Raw genomic sequence first — 21,030 nt, 5'->3', positions numbered from 1 at the left:
ATCAAGCCAAAAGAAAATTAAACTTTGGTTAATCAGTTAATTATTCTAAAACAAAAATAAACTCTTTCAAGCATCTCAAATGTGAATATTTTTAGTTTTGTTTTCCATTTCCAGATTAGATTTTTGACTGTTACTTAGAGAAACAAGATATTTAAAGAATATAGGACCCTGGGAACTTTTTTGCTATTTTCCAGTAGTTTATAGAGCTTAAGATAAATTGCCAATTAGAGAAACAATGATGCCCAACTTTTTTCTCCCCTAAAACCCCTAAAATATAGCAGTATCTCCTTGTTACCATTCAGCATCTAACTGTCAAGTTACATTTTATATAATACATACATGTAAAAGTTACATAATATTCTGGGAAAAATGTCAATTTTTTGTAACTTGATTTTCTGTACTTTGGGAGATGACCAAGATTTGTAAGAATAGTGGCCTCTACCATAAATCTTTTCCCTCCTTTTATTGTGTTTCCTTTTTTAAAAGAACATCATGGGCATTTAAAAAGGTCAGTTTAAGGGTAACATACACCAGGACCTTATTTATATTCAGCCCTTCCTTTGGTGTTTTTTTTCTGGCACATTCCTTACTTTACTTTATAATAAAGCATGGATGCCAAAAATGTGTAGGGCACAGGAGCATGGGACAAAAATCTGTCAAAAGCAGGAGTAAGACATAGCCTTGTAATTCCCTGCAGACATATTAGTTGTGCTATTTATGCAGCTCTGCAGGATTCCTGCAGTTGTGTCTTTCTTGGAAAGTTAACAGGCCCTGCCTGGCATAGTCCCTTCACTCTGCCCAGCCCACCGTTTATCCCCACAACTATTTTTGAAACTGCTGGAATTCAATCAAAACATTAACTTTCTGCTCAATCCTTTTAAAGCCCAGATCCATGCTGCTTGTTTTCTGTTCCACATGCCTAGTGAGGAGACGGGTATTTGGGGTGGGTGGGTGTGTGTGTAGGGGGGAATAGTTGCAATCGCGTAGTTGGATTATTATTTACTGTGTTTAGGTCCTTTAAGGTTAACAGCACCACATTCCTGACTGCTGGATCCACGTGGCTTTTTATAGCATGGTACAGACTGGAAATAGACAAAGCAAGGACAACAGCTCAGGTTGGCTAAATAAAATGGAAAAGAATAGAATGTGCTGAAACAGGATGCCTATAACACTCCTGCCTGCAGCTTCTCTGTAGCTTCAACTGGTTTGAACTTTGTAGTTTTTGCTTAGTTGCTAAGCAACCAGGCATCACCAACTGGCTGGATTTCAGTATAGCAGAGATAAAATTGTAAAGTACTATCTAATAGATACATAGCAACCCATACTGATAAGACTTAATGGACAGATAAACTTATCAGTTCTGGGAGACTTTACTACATGTCTGTACAGGAAACTATTCTGCTATAGAAAAACGATGCTATAGAAACTGACAATATGGTTTGTAATTCTTTAGATGGATTGTTACAAAAAACAAAAAACCTTCCCTTTGGTGCAATAAAAGCTTGTGGACAAAGGAAGGAGGATCATTGGTTGTCTGGAACAAGTCCGGATATGTCTGATGCCTTAAAGTTTAAATTGCAGATTCGGCTTTACACTTTCCCAGACACTTGTCACTTGTTTAATATTCAAAAATATCCACTCTGAATGAGTAGCTGAGAAATGTCCTTCAGAGTCTTGTTGGCATTTTTTCACAGTAAGGCTAATGAAAGCAAATTGAAAGAGCTGTGTGCAGCCGTTTCTCTTGTGTAACGCCAGTGCACTAAACAGCTCATTATGTTTGACCTACAGGGTCTCTGCGAATCCCCATTTCTTGAAATAGCAAATGTGGTTAAATAAAGCATATTGAAAGGAATTGCCATTAATTGTTCTCTACACTGTCATTGCAAGGTAAATGCATGTGTTTGCTTGCATCCCCTAATAGATTCAACTTTGGCTACCACATTTAAGCAAAATGTATGCATATAAACCAAGTAGTTTAAAGTACAGTTTGCAGTTTCACTGCCCCTCTCACTGTCACCAGGGCAACATGTATTTATTTATATGCCTGTCCTCCACACTCACTTCATCTTGTTTAATGGAGAGATATAGAAATGACTGAGAAACAGATAATGTCATCAAGAGGGCCAGTTTGTGCCTGTGGTGTTTACTTTGTAGTTCTCGTGGCAACTGTCAGCAAAATCGTCTTGTCGTTTTATGTCCAAAGTTGGAAATGTATGAAAGTAAATCATCTCCACTTTAGGTTTGGTATTGTGTTGAATACAGAGCCCCGGTTTTGATATAGCTGCCATTTACCTTGTAGCCCTCAGTTTGAGAAATATGTTCAAGATAATGCACAGCGACCTTTAACAAAACTGCATGTTTGTCAACTGTTTAGTGACCCTTGACCTCTATTTGTTTCCAAACTACATTTTACAGTGAATGCATCCACATACATAAGGTACATAAGTTGTATGTGTATTGTTGTTTAGCTACAGACAAATGCAGAGCAGCAGTAGCAAAGAATGCTGCTTCAGAGGAAATGACTTGCACATGAGGGACTGGCGTCATGACACACAGAAATTATCTGCCAACCCTGGGGTAGGGTGGATCATTTCCTGTATTGCAGTGCACATTGGAAGATCTGTGTGTGTGTGTGTGTACATTCACGTGTGTGTGCGTGCGGGCGTGCACATGCGTCAGTGTACGTGCAAGTGTATAAGCACCCCCCCACACCCTGGTGTGTGTACTTTTTTCCCTTAAATAGTAGTTTTGTGTGAGGTCAGTCCTTTAATGGGGAAGTGGGGCTGAGATGATGAAACAGAGTGTGAAGTACGAAGGAAATGAGTGAAATGTGAAACAGATTGGGTCATCCTGGCTAGCACCCCTAAAACTGGGAGAATCAGGAAGACAACTTTGAGGAAAACCAGTTAAGGCTACTAGGTCAGAGATGGGTCCTTGTATTCTTTGTTGTAACATTTGGCTTGGTCCAGCATTTCAGAAAGCTTTTCATTGACCATTCAGGAATGCAGCTGACCAATGTTGATGGAGGACTTCCTCATAGTTACACACTGTAAAAGTTACGCTTTGGGGTTTGCACCTTTCCTTATAGTACAAGTACCTTACAAGTAAAAATATGACCATTATCAAATGCCTGAATGCTACAAATAGTGAGTTTGTGTTCAAGTGGCCTAATAGCGTCCTGCATTGCTGTAGTCCCACTTTCAAGCTCTGTTGCTGTTTGGGATACTGGAAAACAAAAATTCTGTCCATAGTGGAGCATAGAATTGCACAGATTCATCGTTTTCATTTTTCATTTCTTAAATCTTGACATGCAATTATTGAACTTGTTCTGTAATTTGACATTTTCTTCTAGGTTAGTTCTGTTCTTAACACAAAACTATGCATAGTCAAGGAAAGGGTCATGCCCATGAACAGCCAATGGAATAGTTGGTCTACGGTAGGGCTAGCGGATTTAATTGATCTTTTTTTACTTTTGAATAATAGTAAAAAATATAGCCTAATTTAAAAAATAAAATAACATTTTAGCTGAAGTTAGCTGGCTAATGTTTCATTAGCCTTACTTTTAAAAAATTATAGGCACCACAATTGCCCTAATTACATGACGTTCATCTACAAGTGCATGTGTTTGGGCTTCATCAAAGACCCAGGCGGAAATAAGTATTGAATGGCAATCGTAAAAATTTCACATGCTTAGAAAAAGTAATTCATTATTCTTTTAGAATACGGATGTGTTGACTAATAGCAGCTGTGATGTTATTTCCTGTAATGTTGTCATAACCCATAACAAGCAGCTTCTTATATACACCGTGTGCGAAACTCCACATACAGTTTGGTAAATATATTTTACAACTAGTGACTGCAAATTGTTTGGTGGTGACTTGTCTTTCAGACCCCCTGCTCTTCATAAATAAAAAACAGAAAAGGTGTGGTGTGATCATCATTTGTTAGCTCCATTGACAGGATCAAGCAGCTAGCTGCTGATGGGGAAAAAATTATCATGCCTCTCTCCACTGTCAAGGAACAAAGCTGTCACTTAAAACCATTTCCTTTGCATGTCGTTGTTTGTGTAATCAGTCAAGTTAATCACTGTGCTGGAGTTGAAGGGGTATGTTTTAATTCAGACAGGCTGTGTGTAGTGATGTGGAACTGTATTTGTTCTGGGCAGTGATGAGAAAATATATGCTGCTGTCCATTGCCTTAAATGGGCAGGCTACTTGCTTTTTACTTGGTTTTGCTTTTATTTTCTTTTATTAAATTAGACCAGTCTGGACCGTTTCCTTTTTAAATTTTATTACTACAGTCTAGTAGTTGTCATTAAAAATTGAATGTTAAATTGAGTCCGCGAAAAAGATACATTTCCTCTGTACCTGGGCAATATCAAACATTCACTGTTCACAACACTGCAAGTTCTTTGAAACTGGACATAATGTGTTTTACAATTTTGCAGTTATTTATAAATTAAAGGACAATGTATGTACATTTAATCTTATATTTGACATTTAATCAGTAATTTGCATGTGTACAGCCTTTCCTCTCCTTGTCTGCAAAGGAACACCGATAAATAGTTGGTTGGTTTTAATTGCAACACAGAGACATGCAGTATGATTAAACCTTTTTTGGCCAGCACTCTTCCATGTAAAGAGTGTGTTTAAACTGAATTGTATTGTAACAGCTTGGTCACCCACAATATTGAAGTGACAAATCTGAATGAGTCAATGGGTCATTTAAGGGCTGTGTGACTGCACATAGTCTTTCCCATTATCCTCCTGACAGTAGTATGGCCTATTGATATTACTGCCTATTTTTTTGATTGTGTTTAATATTTAGCCCTTCCTTCATATATAGATTTTGTTTGTTTTGGGAGGGATCAGTATGATTGTCACTACTTTCTAACTTTGGGTGTACACATCCCAAACACACACTTCTTTTGTATTTGGTTGAGTGTGATTTCATTATTTTGACCTTGAATGAGAAGAAAAAAACCTGTTTGGGCAGCTGATGAGGATGTTATGGTTTAACACATTTGTGCTGGCCTTGATAGATGTTCATTCTCTTGCAGGACTCCATGAATGCTGTGGTCTTGGACTTGGACTACCCTGCACTACACAAGAACAAAAACATTGAAACCTTCTTAAACAGATGTAAGTATTTTTGTGATCCATTTAGAATAGCAGGAAGATGAAATACATTCGTGTTTTTTAAAACTGCCATTTATCATAGTGGTCTATCCGCAAAAATATTAATGAAACCATTGTTCTTTTTATACTATTTATATACAGATGAGAAGGCCATTAGACAAATTCGAGACCTCCAGGTGAAGTCTGATGACTTTGACAGAGTTAAAGTCATTGGACGTGGGGCCTTTGGTGAAGTTCAATTGGTATTTATCATTGTTTTTATTTTCAGCCATCACTAACAAATGTAAAGGAACATAATCTCTCCATTTATTTCCTGGAAAGCTACATGTATATGCCTTGTAATTGTAACAGTATTTTAACAGCCTTCAATGTCTATGTGGAAAATGTTACCGTAAGATGTGCATCTCTTGCACATTGTTGAATTGAAAATAGAATAATAATCTGTTATTTGCTCACATCTGTGATAGCCATGGTTTTTGTCTACCCTTTTTCTGCGATGTACACCTATGTATTACTTGTAATTTAACGCAGTCATAAAATATAAATTCTGAATAAGGTTAGATTCTTAGAAATTTCAGTTTTAACTGAATAAATGCTTGATCACACAGGTCAGACATAAAGCCTCACAGAAGGTCTATGCCATGAAGCTGCTGAGCAAATTTGAGATGATCAAGCGTTCAGACTCTGCTTTTTTCTGGGAAGAGAGGGACATTATGGCATTCGCCAACAGTCCTTGGGTTGTTGAGGTATGGTATTTCACTGTTGAGCTTTATATTCTCAAAAGATATTTAATTTAAAGTCATTCCAGGAATTCTCAATGTTGCAACAATTAACGCAAATTTAAGTAATCCCCATGACATCTGCACGACCTTCCAATTTTGTCCAGTCATTGCAACTTCTTTCTGCAAATTTGGCCTACCCTCTGTGATGTTCCTTAACGGTTCACACTTAAGGTCCACCAGAGCAGCTAATGAGAGCTTGGTAACACTACCTGGTATTACTTTCTTTACTTAAAACCTGCACACAAAAGCGAATGATAGGGCTACTGTACAGACAAGAAAAGAAGGAATACTGTATTTCAAGAAGGTTGTATATGATTTGGCAGTGTTGGGGAGTTTCTATTAATAATGAGGGGAGACTGTGTTTGCAAAAGTTACTGCTAAGTACCATGGATGACAATTCCCTTATGTTCTGCACAAAAGTGGCAGTAAAGTATGTACGCGGACATCTATATCTGTTACTAAGAACAGTTAGAACACTGTGGTTTATTCTCTGGAGAACACTTACTTCTTTCCTCCTGCAATCATTGCAAAAGCAAATGTCTGAAAACCACATGCATCACAAGTTTTTAGAAAAGTTGCAGTGAAATCAAGGAATTCAGGCAACAGCAATCCCCAAATCCTGGAGGGACTGAGATTTTAATCAAAGAAATTGATTCTTAAAAAATGTTTGAAATATGATATGATTTAGAGAATTACATTTTGTTAAATGTGATTTTATGTATATTATTTTGTCGAAATACAGTCAGTACTATGAAATAGCAGTTATGGTACTATTTGCTATTGTAACACGAGCTTGTCCTTGCCATGTTTAGTTGTGCTGTGCCTTTCAAGATGAAAACTACCTCTACATGGTGATGGAGTACATGCCAGGGGGTGACCTGGTTAACCTCACCAGCACCTATGATGTGCCAGAGAAATGGGCCAAGTTCTACACGGCCGAGGTGGTGATGGCCCTGGACGCTATTCACTCAATGGGCTTCATTCACCGTGATGTCAAGCCAGACAATATGCTTCTGGACAGACATGGACACCTCAAACTAGCTGACTTTGGCACGTGCATGAAGATGGACTCTGTAAGTTTTGTCACAACATGTTTTACTATAAAGAAAACTGCCCCATACACAGTGTTGAGCTGTAATCAGCAGCATATACACACAATTGTAAATCATAATTATCTGCTGCAGAAATCCTGAACATAAACACTGGTTTAGAGTTTAAATGTACCCTTTCTAGGAGTCAGTTGTATGTTTGAGACACAAAAATCATTCTTGCAACATTCTGAAACATAATGATTCCTGGTTTTGTGTTTCAGACTGGCATGGTTCACTGTGATACAGCAGTTGGTACCCCAGACTACATCTCTCCTGAGGTGCTGAAGTCACAGGGTGGGGATGGGTATTATGGGAGAGAATGTGACTGGTGGTCCGTAGGTGTCTTCATCTTCGAGATGCTTGTTGGTTAGTGGCGTTCCAATGAATTCTCAACATTAGTAGAGAATGTTTGGTAAATACTTTCTGCCATTTAAGCTTTTGTATTCCTTATCCTATGATATAATATACTGCCTTGAATAGCAATTTGGCTTCATCGCTGTACACAAATCTGTTGATCCTAATTTATTGTAGTTTAAAGCTAACTGTCAAACTGTAATTGGTCTTAGGTGACACACCATTCTATGCTGACTCCCTGGTGGGAACATACAGTAAGATCATGGACCATAAGAACTCCCTCAACTTCCCGGATGATGTGGAGATCTCGAAAGATGCCAAGAATATCATATGTGCCTTCCTTACTGACAGGTAAAAAAGGTTCCAGTTTTTTTTTTTTTTTTAAAGTTTAAGTGTATGATGCAACACTCAGACATTACATTACAGAACATGTTGATACTATTGAGCTGCACACAGGACACATTTTAATAGGTTGTGTTTTCCTGATGCCACTGATGTGTTTGAACTGTAGACAAAGGCTAGATTTAGTCACTGCTCTACAACTCATTCACTCTCTTTGTTTTGAGGGAGGTGCGATTGGGCAGGAACGGCGTTGAGGAAATCAAGCGACACCCATTCTTCAAGAACGACCAGTGGACCTTTGACACCATCAGAGACAGTTAGTGCTTAACAGTGACTGCATTTACATGGACTCAAGTAACCAGGCTACAGTCGGCTCTCTCACGAAAGCTGCTTACTTAACTGTCATGTAAATGGGAAAGTTGGTTTCCAAACCAGGGTAGGGGATTAGGGAAACCTGGTTTTCCCAGATCAATTTCTGCCAGAGAACGCAGATTTCTTTACCGTGCATACACATAACCCAAGCTTCCAATCAGCTTTCTACAACTGCGCATATGCATTATCAAAGGCTGCACATAGGAACACATAGCTAAGTGAAAGACTGAATGAAAAGTGAGATCATTAACAGGGAAATGCCGCCTCATTTTTTAAAACTGCCTAAGTCCAACAGTCCCCTTCTGCTTTTTTTTTTTTGTCACTATACAATTAAAATCTGTGCGCCAGGCTTCCAAAATAACTCAAGGTGGAAGAGAAAGCAGCTTACTCTTCTGCTGCATTTCCAGTAACCCTGTTTCTTAAGTGAATGTAAACGCTTTTCCCGGTTTACCCAAAAAGCGGATTTCTTCCAGTACCCCAGTTACTTCAATGCATGGAAACGCAGTCAGCGGCTCCACCTGAGCTTATAAATAATTTTACATGACTCACATACTTAACAGGAATTTCTTTTGAACAACAGCCATTTCATAATAAAAGATATAGTTATTTATTAGACCGAAGCTCCCAAGTTATGTTTACACAGCACTTCCTTTTTTCAGCAATTCACACTTTCCTTTCATTTTTTCTCTCCCACTTTCCTCAGCCATCGCCCCTGTAGTCCCTGAGCTAAGCAGTGACATAGACACCAGTAACTTTGATGAGATTGAAGATGACAAAGGCGATGTAGAAACCTGTCCCACACCAAAAGCCTTTGTTGGAAATCAGTTACCCTTTGTTGGCTTCACTTACTTTAAAGAAGACCAGTAAGTCCCAGATATTTCTAGTGACCTCCACTCATTTTTAGCACATGCACATTATGTAAATAAAATATTGTTTATAGATTTTTTTTTTTTTTTTTTTAGCTGTGGTGTAGACTTTATGTGATTTTATATTTTTCATCAGGTTACTAAATGCTTCCAATAATTCCTCAGTCACACATGAAAATTCGAAAGGAGAGGTAAGTACTTTCACTTCCACACACAACTTGCCGGTGCCCTTTTGAGCAATTGCACAATACAGTTTTTCCAACCTTTTAGAAAATAAAATACTAACATTAAAAAAGACATTAGTCATGACTGTGTTAGGCCTAGGCCTGTTTATATTTCATCAATCCAGTGTCATACTGAAACGCAATATGGATTATGATGGAAATGACTCAGAAGAGGATTTCTTTTCTCAATCCCATGATTTACTAGTACTTTAGTAGAATTTTAGTGTTCTTAGCCACACAGAAAGATTTAAGCAGCTTTCAGAGTAAGTGGCCATTCAGTGCTGTAAGACTTCAGTCTTACAGCAAGTTAGTGACCACTTTGAAGTAAAATGACAAACCTTTTATTTTAGGTCTGGAAATGTTTATAATATTATGCATTTTTAAAAACAGAATATAGGAATTTAACTTTATTTCTGTTTTTTATTTTTTTTTTAGCTCAGTACATATTTGAAAAAATGTGAGTGCCAGTTATAAGAAATATTTTTAATTTAGCAAACAAAATGAAAATTGATGTCAAACTCCTAAAGAATTTACATCTGACTATGCACCTTGCTAGTTTAGCTTATAGTTTTGGTTAGTGTTTCATCAGCATGTGTGCTTTTGGGTGCAGCAAGAAGCAGTTTTTTTCGTAGACAAAATGTTTGAGTAAGGCCAATGTACAGTGCCTGCAAAACTGGTGGGTGCTAAGAAAGATTGTGAAACTAGAGACAGAGATTTTTTTCCTTGGGTGTTTGTGAAGCCAAGATTATTATAGAGAGAGAATATTAGACTTGCATAAACTAGGTGGTCAGATAAACAACGTCTTTTTGTTATTGTATTCAGTCAGTGTACATGTCAATAAACCTGCTCCTGACAAGAGTACTCGTATGTGAACTATACATTTACGTTTAGTAGTTTAGCAGACGCTTTTACCCAAAGCGACAAGTAAGGTACAAGGCAAGCAAAAGTCTAAGTCCAGGAGAAAACATCAAAGCAAAGTCTTATTAGAAAAGTGTAAAATTTCATGAGATATAAGAACTGCTAGAAAGAGCAGAAAGGAAGCATGCATGCATTTATTTTTATATATATATATATATATATATATATATATATATATATATATATATATATATATATATATATATATATATATATATATATATATATATATATATATATATATATATATATATATATATATATATATATATATATATAACGTGTAATTTGTGGTTTCTCTTCCCAGTCAGCAGCATTGCAGAAGAAACTTCAGCAACTGGAGTTACAGCTGAATAATGAAAAACAGGTTAGAGATGATCTAGACCACAAATACAGGTACAGTAGCTGTTACAAAAAAAACAAGCCCTGTGTTTTTCTTTTTTTTTTTTTTATATCTTAAAAATGTCCTGTTTCCTTTTTAGAGCTGCTAGTAGTCGTCTGGATAAACTCTCTAAAGAACTTGAAGATGAGGTAGGCAGATTATTCCAAAATACCATAAAATTGCATTGCAGACAGCTGTTACTATTAAGGATGACTCAAACATCAATGGCTTATTCTTAGTCTTAATATTTGCTTGTGCATCAACCTTGTTCCCTCGCCAGGATTGTTCCTCCATCCCTATTTTATAACCTTTCCAAAATACTATATAGAGGTCAGAATAATTATTTCTTATTACTCATATCTAACCCAGGTTTTGGTTGATTAGCCATATGTCATATCTAATAAGGTTCAGTTTCAGTTCTTGTAGAATTTTAATAATATTTAAATATCTGTTGGGATCGAATTTGTGTTGAATTCTGGTTAGATTCTCCTGTCTTTTCTCATGAAGGGAGTTATGGAATCACTGCTCTGTGAAACCAGCCCTCTAGGGCATGTTGAAGAAAAAATCTATTGACTGACTTTAGGTGAGCAGCAGAAAGAACCTGGAGTCAAATCTGAGGCAGCTGGAGAGAGAGAAGGCTCTGCTGCAGCACAAGAGCCTGGAGAGCCATCGCAAGGCCGAGAACGAAGCAGACAGGAAGCGTTGCTTGGAGAATGAAGGTGACATGACTTTTGCATAGAAGACTTTATTACATTTATTCTGTATATACAGTTGGGTGTAATAGTCTAAAGCTTCCAAATTGTACTGAAAGTTCCTTAATTTGTTTTTCCTTTTTCCTTATTTGGATAAGAATTTGAAAGACAACCAGTGAATTAGTATTGTGGGATCTTATGAAGAAAATGGCTACTATAAATCAAAATACAATAATAACCCTAATTCTTAATAAAACGTTCAGCTTTTGCTCTGAATAACATGTTAAAATAACTTTTTAAAAAATGTGTCAGATTTGTTTTTGAATAGGATGTTTTTCAGAAACCCTGTGTGAGTCAAATGAGGTTTCTTTACAAATGTAGTAAAACATTCCTATTTTTCTAAACTGAGCTCATGTGTGGTGAACATATGAGTCTCCTGAGTTTTGTTTTGTTTTGCTTTTACTTGGGAAATTTAGTCTGATAAAATGTGGGTGATGCTGCCATCACCTGGCCATATTGCCCAGACTAAAGTTAAGGAAATATAACATTAATGCATGATTTTTGCTGTATTACAACTTAGATAAGACAAATTTATTTTCAAATTTGATCTTTCCAACTGTGTTTTTGTAGTTAACAGCCTTAGAGACCAGCTGGATGATTTGAAGAGAAGAAATCAGAGCTCACACATATCCAATGAGAAGAACATTCACCTTCAGAAACAGGTCAGAGTTTTATTTTGTCTGTAGACTGAATATAATCTAAATGCCCACTATTATAAAAATATGAAAATGATTGTTGAAAAGCAAAACTAACCAATATTATGTAACCAATTATATCACATACTGTGATCCAGTTTCTTAATGGCTATTAAAATTTAGATGTTAAGCAGAATTTCATCTATTTAGTTATGAGATTATAACTATTGCATTAAAGTTAATTGTTATCATTTAAAACTGCTATAATCATAGAATAAATGCCTCTATATGGGCACACATGGATTTCAGAAATCTCAACTGTGGATAAATAATAAATTCAAAGAAAATCAAACTGATCTGCAAATGTTGTGGTTTTTTTTGTTTGTTTGTTATTTTTTTCTTCTTGTCTTTACGTTTGTCTTTTTTCCTTCAGCTTGAAGAAGCCAACACGTTGCTTCGGGCCGAGTCTGAGGCAGCAACGAGGCTCCGTAAAGCCCAGACGGAGGGCAGCAAGCAGTTGCAGCAGCTTGAGGCCAATGTACGTGAGCTGCAGGACAAATGCTGCCTGCTGGAGCGCAGCAAGCTGAGTTTGGAAAAGGAATGCATCAGCCTGCAGGCTGCGCTAGAGACAGAGAGAAGGGAGCACAGCCAGGGTTCAGAGACCATCAGTGACCTTATGGGTGGGTGACTCATACACAGTGTGTAATACAGGATCCAGGAAAAACTCTCCACATTGCCTGGCTAGTCTGTAAACAATGGTTTTTTTGTGTATTATTCATTTGAGAATTACTCTGAAGCAGTAGAAAAGTACAACTCCATTGTTTATCTTTTTTTAAATATGTGATTAAATGTTATATAGTATTTTAAAACATTTTCCATTGTGTTTGTAAAAAAGATTGTGGTGAAACTATGATATGATTACATGACAGCAGTGTCGCAGGTGAATACCATAAATTCAAAAGCACCTAAGTGTTACACATTATTAATAATGCAGCTGAACATAATGACATCATTATGTTTAGCTGTATTATACAGTACAAATTCAGTTACAAGGCTTGGATAATTTCTGAGTGTGGAATCTCTGCCACATCCATTTTCTTGTGGTTTACACAGCAGATTTATTTAGGCAGCTAGGTGGGCAAAGCAATGTGACACACAAATACAGAGGGCACCAAAGAGGCTTTCCAGGGCTTAATAAGGAGTTTGTCAGCAAACAGCATATTCACTCTTTGTGTTTGTATGTGTGTGAGAGAGGTGGATTCAAATTTATTTGTTAGAGCTCATATCAAAACAGATTTGCCTGCAGTTTCATTATAAAGCCCCAAAGGACATGAGTCCAGATGTAAACAAGAACAAACACATTTCAGATCCTAGGCTTAATTCCCCTATTTTTAACACTGCTTCAACAACTCTTAATGTAGTGAATATGAAACACTCTCAAAAGCCCTGGAATAAGGCTACGGCTTCTTGCTCTATTTCAGGTTGTCAGTTTGCAGCAGTAGTAAAATATATCATTACCCTAAAAAGCTATTTTACAAATTTTCAACTTGCTTCCTATAGCTCTAGTTTGGAGAATAAATGTATATGAATGCCATAAAGTGTTTGTCTGCTTTCTCTCCATTAAAATATCTGTATGTTTCTAGCTTTAAAACACCTCCAGATGACATCATCTGAACTCCTGATGTGCATACTGCTGCAGTCTTCCTGTCACAGATCAAAGTACACATACTATTAGGAGATAAACAAGAAAACAAAAATATCTGAACTGCTTGTGTATTAGCATGTAGTCTAACTATTGCGTTTGTTCAGTGTTACATGAGTTTTTCTTCCCCATTTTTCTTCTTTGTAAAAAAACAAATGTGCCTAACAGAGCACTGTCTTATTTTGCAGGACGAATTTCTGGTCTGGAGGATGAAGCCCGTCAGCAGAGGCAAGCTCTATCCAAAGCTGAGGCTGAGAAGAGACAGCTTCAGGAGAAACAAACTGATCTGGAGAAGGTAAACTAAAAATCTGACTAAAGTTTTGCTAACTTTATTTACCATATGTATTTACTTTTAGTCTTGATTTATTTATTCATTTATTTATTTATTTATTGGCTACAATGTTTGTTTTGGTACAGTAGTATAAAGAGGTTACTATACCATTTTAATTTTCATTAAGAGTGCACTGTTCCGCCATGATGTCATTAAAAATATTTGTGTGTGTATTTGTGGTGGGTGGCTATATATATGACCCCTTGTGTTTCCTTGGGTTTATCATAATGGCACACTTGCCTTGTTTTCTTGCTGTACAGGAGATGAGCAATAAGGAGATAGATTTCACTTACAAGCTGAAGGTGCTGCAGCAAGAGCTGGAACAAGAAGAGGCCTCTCATAAGTCCACTAAAGCACTTCTGGCAGACAAGAGCAAGATCAAAGTAACCATTGAGGGTGCCAAGTCAGAGTCTATGAAGGGTGAGGGCACCAACCCTTTGGAAGCTGTCCTCATACATACTGTACTGGGTGCTTTATCCCATTTTTGGACCACATTACAGTAGACTTTTTAGGAGCTGCAATGTTACTTTGTGCAACAGTTGCTGTTTTTTTAACTTATAGAAAGCGTCTGTCAAAACATATCAGACTTGAGTCTGAGTCACCGTGTATAAACCAAAAAAGAGACAGTAGTTGTCATTACATCCTGACCACCTCTTATATTCTTCTGCACCCCTGCAGAGATCGAGCAGAAACTGGCGGAGGAGCGAGCAGCCAAACTGCGTCTTGAGAACAGAATACTGGAACTGGAGAAGCACAGCAGCATGATGGACTGTGACTATAAACAGGCCTTACAGAAACTAGACGAGCTGCGCAGACACAAGGACCACCTCACGGAGGAGGTGTGTGTTTATTTTTGAAACAGGACAGTGTGTTTAGATATTAAATACTACCTACAGAAACATGTCCTGCAGGTGATGTAACAGTTATGTCCATTCTGAGCTTCTAGAGACAAAACAGCTGATTAAACTGCTAAATCAGTAGTAGTTTCAAAACACTTTACAGCCTAAACTATTATCAAAAGGTATTTCAGCAAAGAGAGCTATTCCTCATATCTCACTTTCTCTGGTTTTTGTCCATTCTTTCAGGTGAAAAATCTGACACTAAAGATTGAGCAAGAAATCCAGAAGCGCAGCCTCACTCAAAATGACCTGAAGGCCCAGAACCAGCAGCTAAATGCTCTGAGAACATCAGAGAAACAGCTTAAACAGGAAATGAATCACCTGCTGGACATGAAACGCAGCTTGGAGAAACAGAACCAAGAGCTGCGCAAGTCAGTTTACAATTAATTTAACACTTTGCTTTACACTGCACTCTACTCAAGCTTTTTTCTTTTCCTAACAAACAAATGATAAGTGACAGAAATGTTTGCTTTGGTCTACAGAGAAAGACAGGACACAGACGGGCAGTTAAAGGAGTTACAGGACCAGTTAGAAGCTGAGCAGTATTTCTCTGTGAGTTTATATTCTGCTCTGTAATTACAAATGTGGATGTGAAATGACTAAGTGCAACACATTGTGGTCCTGCATCTTACTTCCTAAGTGTGTAAGCTGGAATGTGCCTGCAGAACAACATTGAGAATTGTTTTCAGTGTAATAGTTGTGTTCAGTGATCACTGTTCCATTGAAATACATTAGTTCATTTCATGTTTTTATGAAGCTATAAATGTGACTTAATGTGTGTTAATGAAATAATGACGTGAAGTATAGAACTTCAAATTATGTTTCCTTTTATCATAGTTTTTTTTTTTATGTATACACTATATGCATTCATTATTGCTCACTAGAAGCCTCTAGAAGCTTTCTAATGTAGCTGGTTTTCCAAGTGAAAATGTGCATTTTAGGTTGCCAGTATGCTGTATTCATGAATTGCATAAAGAAGCTTTTCAGCACAGTATGTGCCAAGTATTACGCATGAGCAGAAGATATATTTGCCTGTTTCCTGTTGTTTCTAGACACTGTATAAGACCCAGGTTCGTGAGCTGAAGGAGGAGTGTGAGGAGAGGAACAAGCTCTATAAAGACATGCAGCAGTCTCTGCAGGAGCTGCAGGAGGAGAGGTGGTTTGGCTTTTCAAAGATGTTTTCTTTTTAATGACAAAATCCAATAGCATGATCAGCATTACAAACAAAATTGGGAAATAGGAGGCAGCATATTTTCATTTTAGGGTATGACACTTGTGTTTTATTGCCTAATAATTGATTTTCTTATTTTGATGACTTTTTTTCTGTCAGGGACTCATTGGCAGCTCAGCTTGAGATCACTCTGACAAAGGCTGACTCCGAGCAGCTGGCCCGCTCCATCGCTGAAGAGCAGTACTCAGATCTGGAGAAGGAGAAAATAATGAAGGAGCTGGAACTAAAGGAGATGATGGCCCGCCATCGCCAAGAGCTAGCTGAAAAGGACATCCCCATCAGCTCAGTGAGTTGTGTTAACCTCTGTCTCATCCGTTGAAAGGGGTTTTTATAGTACACAAACACACACAAAACAAAGTGTAAATGCAGTTAATCCTGAAAACACAGTGAAATGGAAAATGGAGTGTTCAGGTTGGACAACAGATGGCAGTCACAGACAGATTTGAGTGTGCTTATTATTACAGCTGGAGGAGGCCAATCGTACCCTTACTAGTGATGTTGCCAACCTGGCCAATGAGAAAGAGGAGCTGAACAACAAACTTAAGGAGGCAATGGAAGGTATTCAAAATGTTAAAGTTCTCAAGATTTTATCACAAGCAAAGTATTGTTTGGGTTCACATTTATCGTTTTTGTGTGCCGTGACATTTTTTAGAACGGGAGAAGTCAAAGGACTGGGAGCAGCAGATCAGCCAGATGAAACATACATTTGAGAAGCAGCTGCAGTCAGAGAGGACACTGAAAACTCAGGTAAGCTTCTTTAAAACTTCAGCAAACTGTGTATCTGCCTAACTTATTTAGTTACTATAATGTATAGTAACTGAGGGGTTTAGCTTGAACCATGCTTCGAGAATACTCCTGTTCGATCCTAAACCTATATTACAACTGTATAATCTTCTTCTTCTTCTTTTCCTTTCAGCTGTTCCCTTTCAGGTTCACCACAGTGAATCATGTGCCTCGATCTAACTCTGTCCTCTGCATCCTCTTCTCTCACACCAACTAACTTCATGTCCTCTCTCACTACATCCATAAATCTCCTCTTTGATCTTCCTCTAGACCTCCTAGCTGGCAGCTCCAACCTCAGCATCCTTCTACCGATATATTCACAGTCTCTCCTCAGAACATGTCCAAACCACCTCAATCTGGCCTCTGACTTTATCTCCAAAACATCTAACATGAGCTGTATCTCTGATGTACTAATTCCTGATCCTATCCTCGTCACTCCCAAACAGAACCTCAACATCTTAAGCTCTGCTACCTCCAGCTCTGCCTCCTGTCTTCTTTAGTGCCACTGTCTGTAAGCCGAACAACATCTCTGGTCTCACCACCGTCTTGAACATCTTTCCTTTCATTCTCATTGATACTCTTTTATCACACAACACACCTGACACTTTTCTCCACCCGCTCCAACCTGCTTACACTCGCCTCTCCACCTCTTTCTCCATTGCTCTGAACCGTCTCTAAAAATCCTGCACCTTCTTCACCTCTGCTCCCTGTAACGTCACCGTTCCACCTGGGTCCCTCTCATTGACACACATGTATTCTGTCTGTCTGCGGATAAGCTTCATTCCTCTGATTTCCAGAGCAGACCTCCACTTCTCTAGATTTTCCTCCATCTGCTCCCTGCTCTCACTACAAATCAAAAAAATAAAAATGTCTCTCCTAGACACTTCCATACCTCCACAGATATTTCATCAGGGCTTGCGGAACGGGAAATGGGCTGTTGGGGGTTCAGTGTCTTGCCCAGTGACACTTCGACATGTGGTTGGGAAGAGCGGGGACCTCTGACCCTACAGTCACTCTACCAACTACGCCACTGCATTCTATTATACTAAAACAAAACTCAAATGTGAATTATGCCCATTTGCAGGCCGTCAATAAGCTGGCAGAGATCATGAACAGGAAAGAGATTCGAGGTGGAGGCAGTCGCCGCGGCAACGACACAGACATGCGGCGAAAAGACAAGGAGAACAGGAAGCTGCAGTTGGAGCTAAGGTCGGAGAAGGAAAAGCTCAACAGCACCATCATCAAATACCAGAAAGAAATCAACGAAATGCAGGCAGTTAGTTAAATAGTTACACACATTTTTTGGGGGGTGGGGGGTTGTATTTTTTCTATGATGTGACACCAGCATTTGACACCAGATTTTACTTGTTTAAGATGTATGAACACCTTTATGCAAATCGGCTTAAAAAAAGTGCCATTTTTGTTGCCTTAACCAGCAGGTGCAGTGTCTTCTCTCTCTCCCTTCACTATCTTTGACTGGACAGTCTTCTTTCTTTTGATTTCGATTTGCAGCAACTGGCAGATGAGAGCCAGATGCGTATTGAGCTGCAGATGGCTCTGGACAGTAAGGACAGTGATATTGAGCAACTGAGAAACCTCCTTCAGACACTTAGTGTTCAATCAATGGACTCTGCCAGCGTCAGCAGTGGGCCAGAGTTTGATGCTGATGATGCATACGCAGGTAAAAGCTTAGCCACTGGGTAAAGCTTTCCCAAACATGAATCCTTGCATTTGCTGTCCTTCAGCCTATAATGTATAAATTAAATCATTTTCATAACTATATTTTTAATAAACAAAATGTGTTGTAAAGCAGCTTTGGCTCAAATTGAAATATATCAGTGCTTCTGCTTTTATTTAATTTAACCATGAGATATTATCAATATGTTAACATACTAAATTCAATAGCTCATGTTTTTTCTTTCTCCCAACCAGAAACAAGGCTTGAGGGATGGCTCTCCCTCCCTGTCAGAAACAACACCAAAAAGTTTGGATGGGAGAAAAAGGTTTGAATTGAAACGATCTTAATAGTGCTAAATAACATTATGTCTCTGTTGCAAAGATGTTTGTATAATGTCTGTGTATAATTTCTGTAGTATGTTGTGGTGAGCAGCAAGAAGATTCTCTTCTACAACAGTGAGCAAGATAGAGAGCAGTCAATTCCCTACATGGTGCTTGATATTGAGTATGTATACACACCCACATCTGCCTCTGCCGAGAGCTTTAGTTTGTTTGGGAGTTCAAAGGTTTCTTTAGTGGGCATTTGCTGGTGTATTTCATGGTTCACAGACATACAGTTGATATGTTTTGTAAGGTAACACAACAGGACTTCTTTCTATCAAACAGCAAACTCTTCCATGTGAGGCCTGTCACTCAAACAGATGTGTACCGTGCAGATGCCAAAGAGATTCCCAGAATTTTTCAGGTCTGTCTGAGGACAATTTCAGTGCTTTATTATTGAATTTCTCTTCTTCTTTTTTTTTTGTAAATTGTATAAAAATTATATGTTGAATTTATTTTCAGTTTTGACAGAAAAACAGCAACAGACTGAGTCAAAAACTCTTTATCTTCTGTCCTCTCTTCAGATTCTTTATGCCAATGAAGGGGAAAGTAAAAAGGAGCCTGAGTTTCTAGTGGAACCACTGCCCATTGGGGAGAAATCCAGCTACATCTGCCACAAGGGCCACGAGTTCATCCCAACGCTCTACCACTTCCCTACTAACTGTGAAGCATGTACCAAGCCGCTGTGGAACATGTTTAAGCCGCCGCCTGCTCTAGAATGCCGGCGCTGCCACATCAAGTGCCACAAGGACCACATGGACAAGAAGGAGGAGATCATTGCTCCTTGCAAAGGTTCACAGCTCCTCAGCATTCAACACTGCATCGATCTTTGAATGAGCATAGACTTTACAAGTTTATCAAGAGTATTATAAAGAGGCCACCTTTGCTAGTATAATTAAGTACTGAATATTTTCTTCCACCAGTGAATTACGATGTGTCTTCTGCCAAGAACCTGCTTTTGCTGGCCACATCCCAGGAAGAGCAGCAGAAATGGGTGAGCCGGCTGGTAAAGAAGATTCCCAAAAAGCCTCCTCCACCAGAGCACTTTGCACGCTCCTCACCACGAGCCTCTATGAAGGTTCAGCCCAGCCAGTCCATGAGGAGGCCCAGTCGACAGCTCCCCACCAGCAAAAGCAGGTAGAATCACAGATAGGAGAGCATGTTGGAACAGTTTTCCTGAACAGGCTGTTTAAAAAAAAAAAAAATCTGTAATACAATCCAGGACCAAAAAATTCCTAGTAGTAGCCCATTTAGTGCCTTCAGTTTCTGGTGAGGTCTTGAGTTTCTGGAGCAACCCTGTGGTTGAATGCTTATACTGTAGACTGCAGACTTTCTGTATGGAGTTTGCATGTTCTCCATGTGCTTGCGTGGGTTTCTTTCTGGTACTCTGGTTTTCTTCCACTGTCCAAAGACATGCATGTTAGGTTAACTGGTGATTCTAAATTACCTATAGGTTTAAATGTGAGTTTGAATGGTTAATGGTTAGTGTGTATGTCTCTGTGTTGACCCTGAGATAGACTGGCAATCCATCAGTCTCTTGCCCAATGATAGATTGGACAGGCTCCAGCCCCCCCAGCAACCCTGAACAGGATAAGTGGTTAAAGATAATGTATTGATGGATAGGTGTATGGATCTAAAGTTTCCAAAAGCAGTAGTGATAGTTCTGAGGTGTATTTGAAATGGAGAAAAGCGAGTAGCTAGTTCTGTTCATTGTGTTCATGACTTCATCTTTTTTAATTCATGTCTTTAATTAGTGTCTTTTATGACCTCCATTAACACAGCCACAGATCATTGTTTAAACATTAAAACGTCATCAAGTTAGAGTTATTAAATCTACAAATGTCCATTAACTCATCTGGTCATCCAAACTACTCTCACCTTTTAGATTTTAGGACTTCGGTCTTCTGGACTGGCACTGGGTGAGGGATGATATTCATTTCTGATGACCAAATATGGTAACACTGTGTGCAGTGTAACACTCTTTCTGTGACGGTAGCAACAGTCCCAAATTGCAGTAAAATTTCAGATACACTTCTGAATACTAATGAAAGAGAGCCCGGTGTCTTTCCTGCTGCTCTGCTTCCTGGAAAACATGTTTTGTTTTTATGGTAGAAGCTGATTCCAGTCAGTAAATTTAAAAAATCCAATATTCCCTAAGCTGCTGTGGGTG

At 38.4% G+C, this 21,030-nt stretch overlaps 1 protein-coding gene across 1 annotated transcript in view; it reads left to right on the top strand.

Moving 5' to 3' along the window:
* rock2a (rho-associated, coiled-coil containing protein kinase 2a) overlaps window positions 1–21,030 on the top strand; it is a 31,335-nt gene that overhangs the window by 7,976 nt on the left and 2,329 nt on the right. The window contains exons 2-31 of the mRNA XM_067479380.1: window positions 5,060–5,141; window positions 5,280–5,380; window positions 5,747–5,884; window positions 6,733–6,993; window positions 7,233–7,377; window positions 7,578–7,716; window positions 7,932–8,023; window positions 8,783–8,942; window positions 9,082–9,136; window positions 10,395–10,483; window positions 10,570–10,618; window positions 11,053–11,188; window positions 11,792–11,883; window positions 12,290–12,536; window positions 13,747–13,853; window positions 14,150–14,309; window positions 14,568–14,728; window positions 14,975–15,159; window positions 15,271–15,340; window positions 15,841–15,944; window positions 16,119–16,305; window positions 16,484–16,577; window positions 16,672–16,766; window positions 17,887–18,078; window positions 18,315–18,483; window positions 18,735–18,805; window positions 18,896–18,984; window positions 19,146–19,224; window positions 19,385–19,652; window positions 19,784–19,997. Of these exons, the coding sequence (XP_067335481.1) occupies window positions 5,060–5,141; window positions 5,280–5,380; window positions 5,747–5,884; window positions 6,733–6,993; window positions 7,233–7,377; window positions 7,578–7,716; window positions 7,932–8,023; window positions 8,783–8,942; window positions 9,082–9,136; window positions 10,395–10,483; window positions 10,570–10,618; window positions 11,053–11,188; window positions 11,792–11,883; window positions 12,290–12,536; window positions 13,747–13,853; window positions 14,150–14,309; window positions 14,568–14,728; window positions 14,975–15,159; window positions 15,271–15,340; window positions 15,841–15,944; window positions 16,119–16,305; window positions 16,484–16,577; window positions 16,672–16,766; window positions 17,887–18,078; window positions 18,315–18,483; window positions 18,735–18,805; window positions 18,896–18,984; window positions 19,146–19,224; window positions 19,385–19,652; window positions 19,784–19,997 (4,031 nt within the window). The remainder of the gene's footprint in view (window positions 1–5,059; window positions 5,142–5,279; window positions 5,381–5,746; window positions 5,885–6,732; window positions 6,994–7,232; window positions 7,378–7,577; window positions 7,717–7,931; window positions 8,024–8,782; window positions 8,943–9,081; window positions 9,137–10,394; window positions 10,484–10,569; window positions 10,619–11,052; window positions 11,189–11,791; window positions 11,884–12,289; window positions 12,537–13,746; window positions 13,854–14,149; window positions 14,310–14,567; window positions 14,729–14,974; window positions 15,160–15,270; window positions 15,341–15,840; window positions 15,945–16,118; window positions 16,306–16,483; window positions 16,578–16,671; window positions 16,767–17,886; window positions 18,079–18,314; window positions 18,484–18,734; window positions 18,806–18,895; window positions 18,985–19,145; window positions 19,225–19,384; window positions 19,653–19,783; window positions 19,998–21,030) is intronic.

This window comes from Channa argus, chromosome 16 (assembly GCF_033026475.1).
Source record: "Channa argus isolate prfri chromosome 16, Channa argus male v1.0, whole genome shotgun sequence".
Lineage (NCBI taxonomy): Eukaryota > Metazoa > Chordata > Actinopteri > Anabantiformes > Channidae > Channa > Channa argus.
Note: the sequence above shows the minus strand (reverse complement) of the source record. Positions and strands in the feature narration are given on the sequence as shown.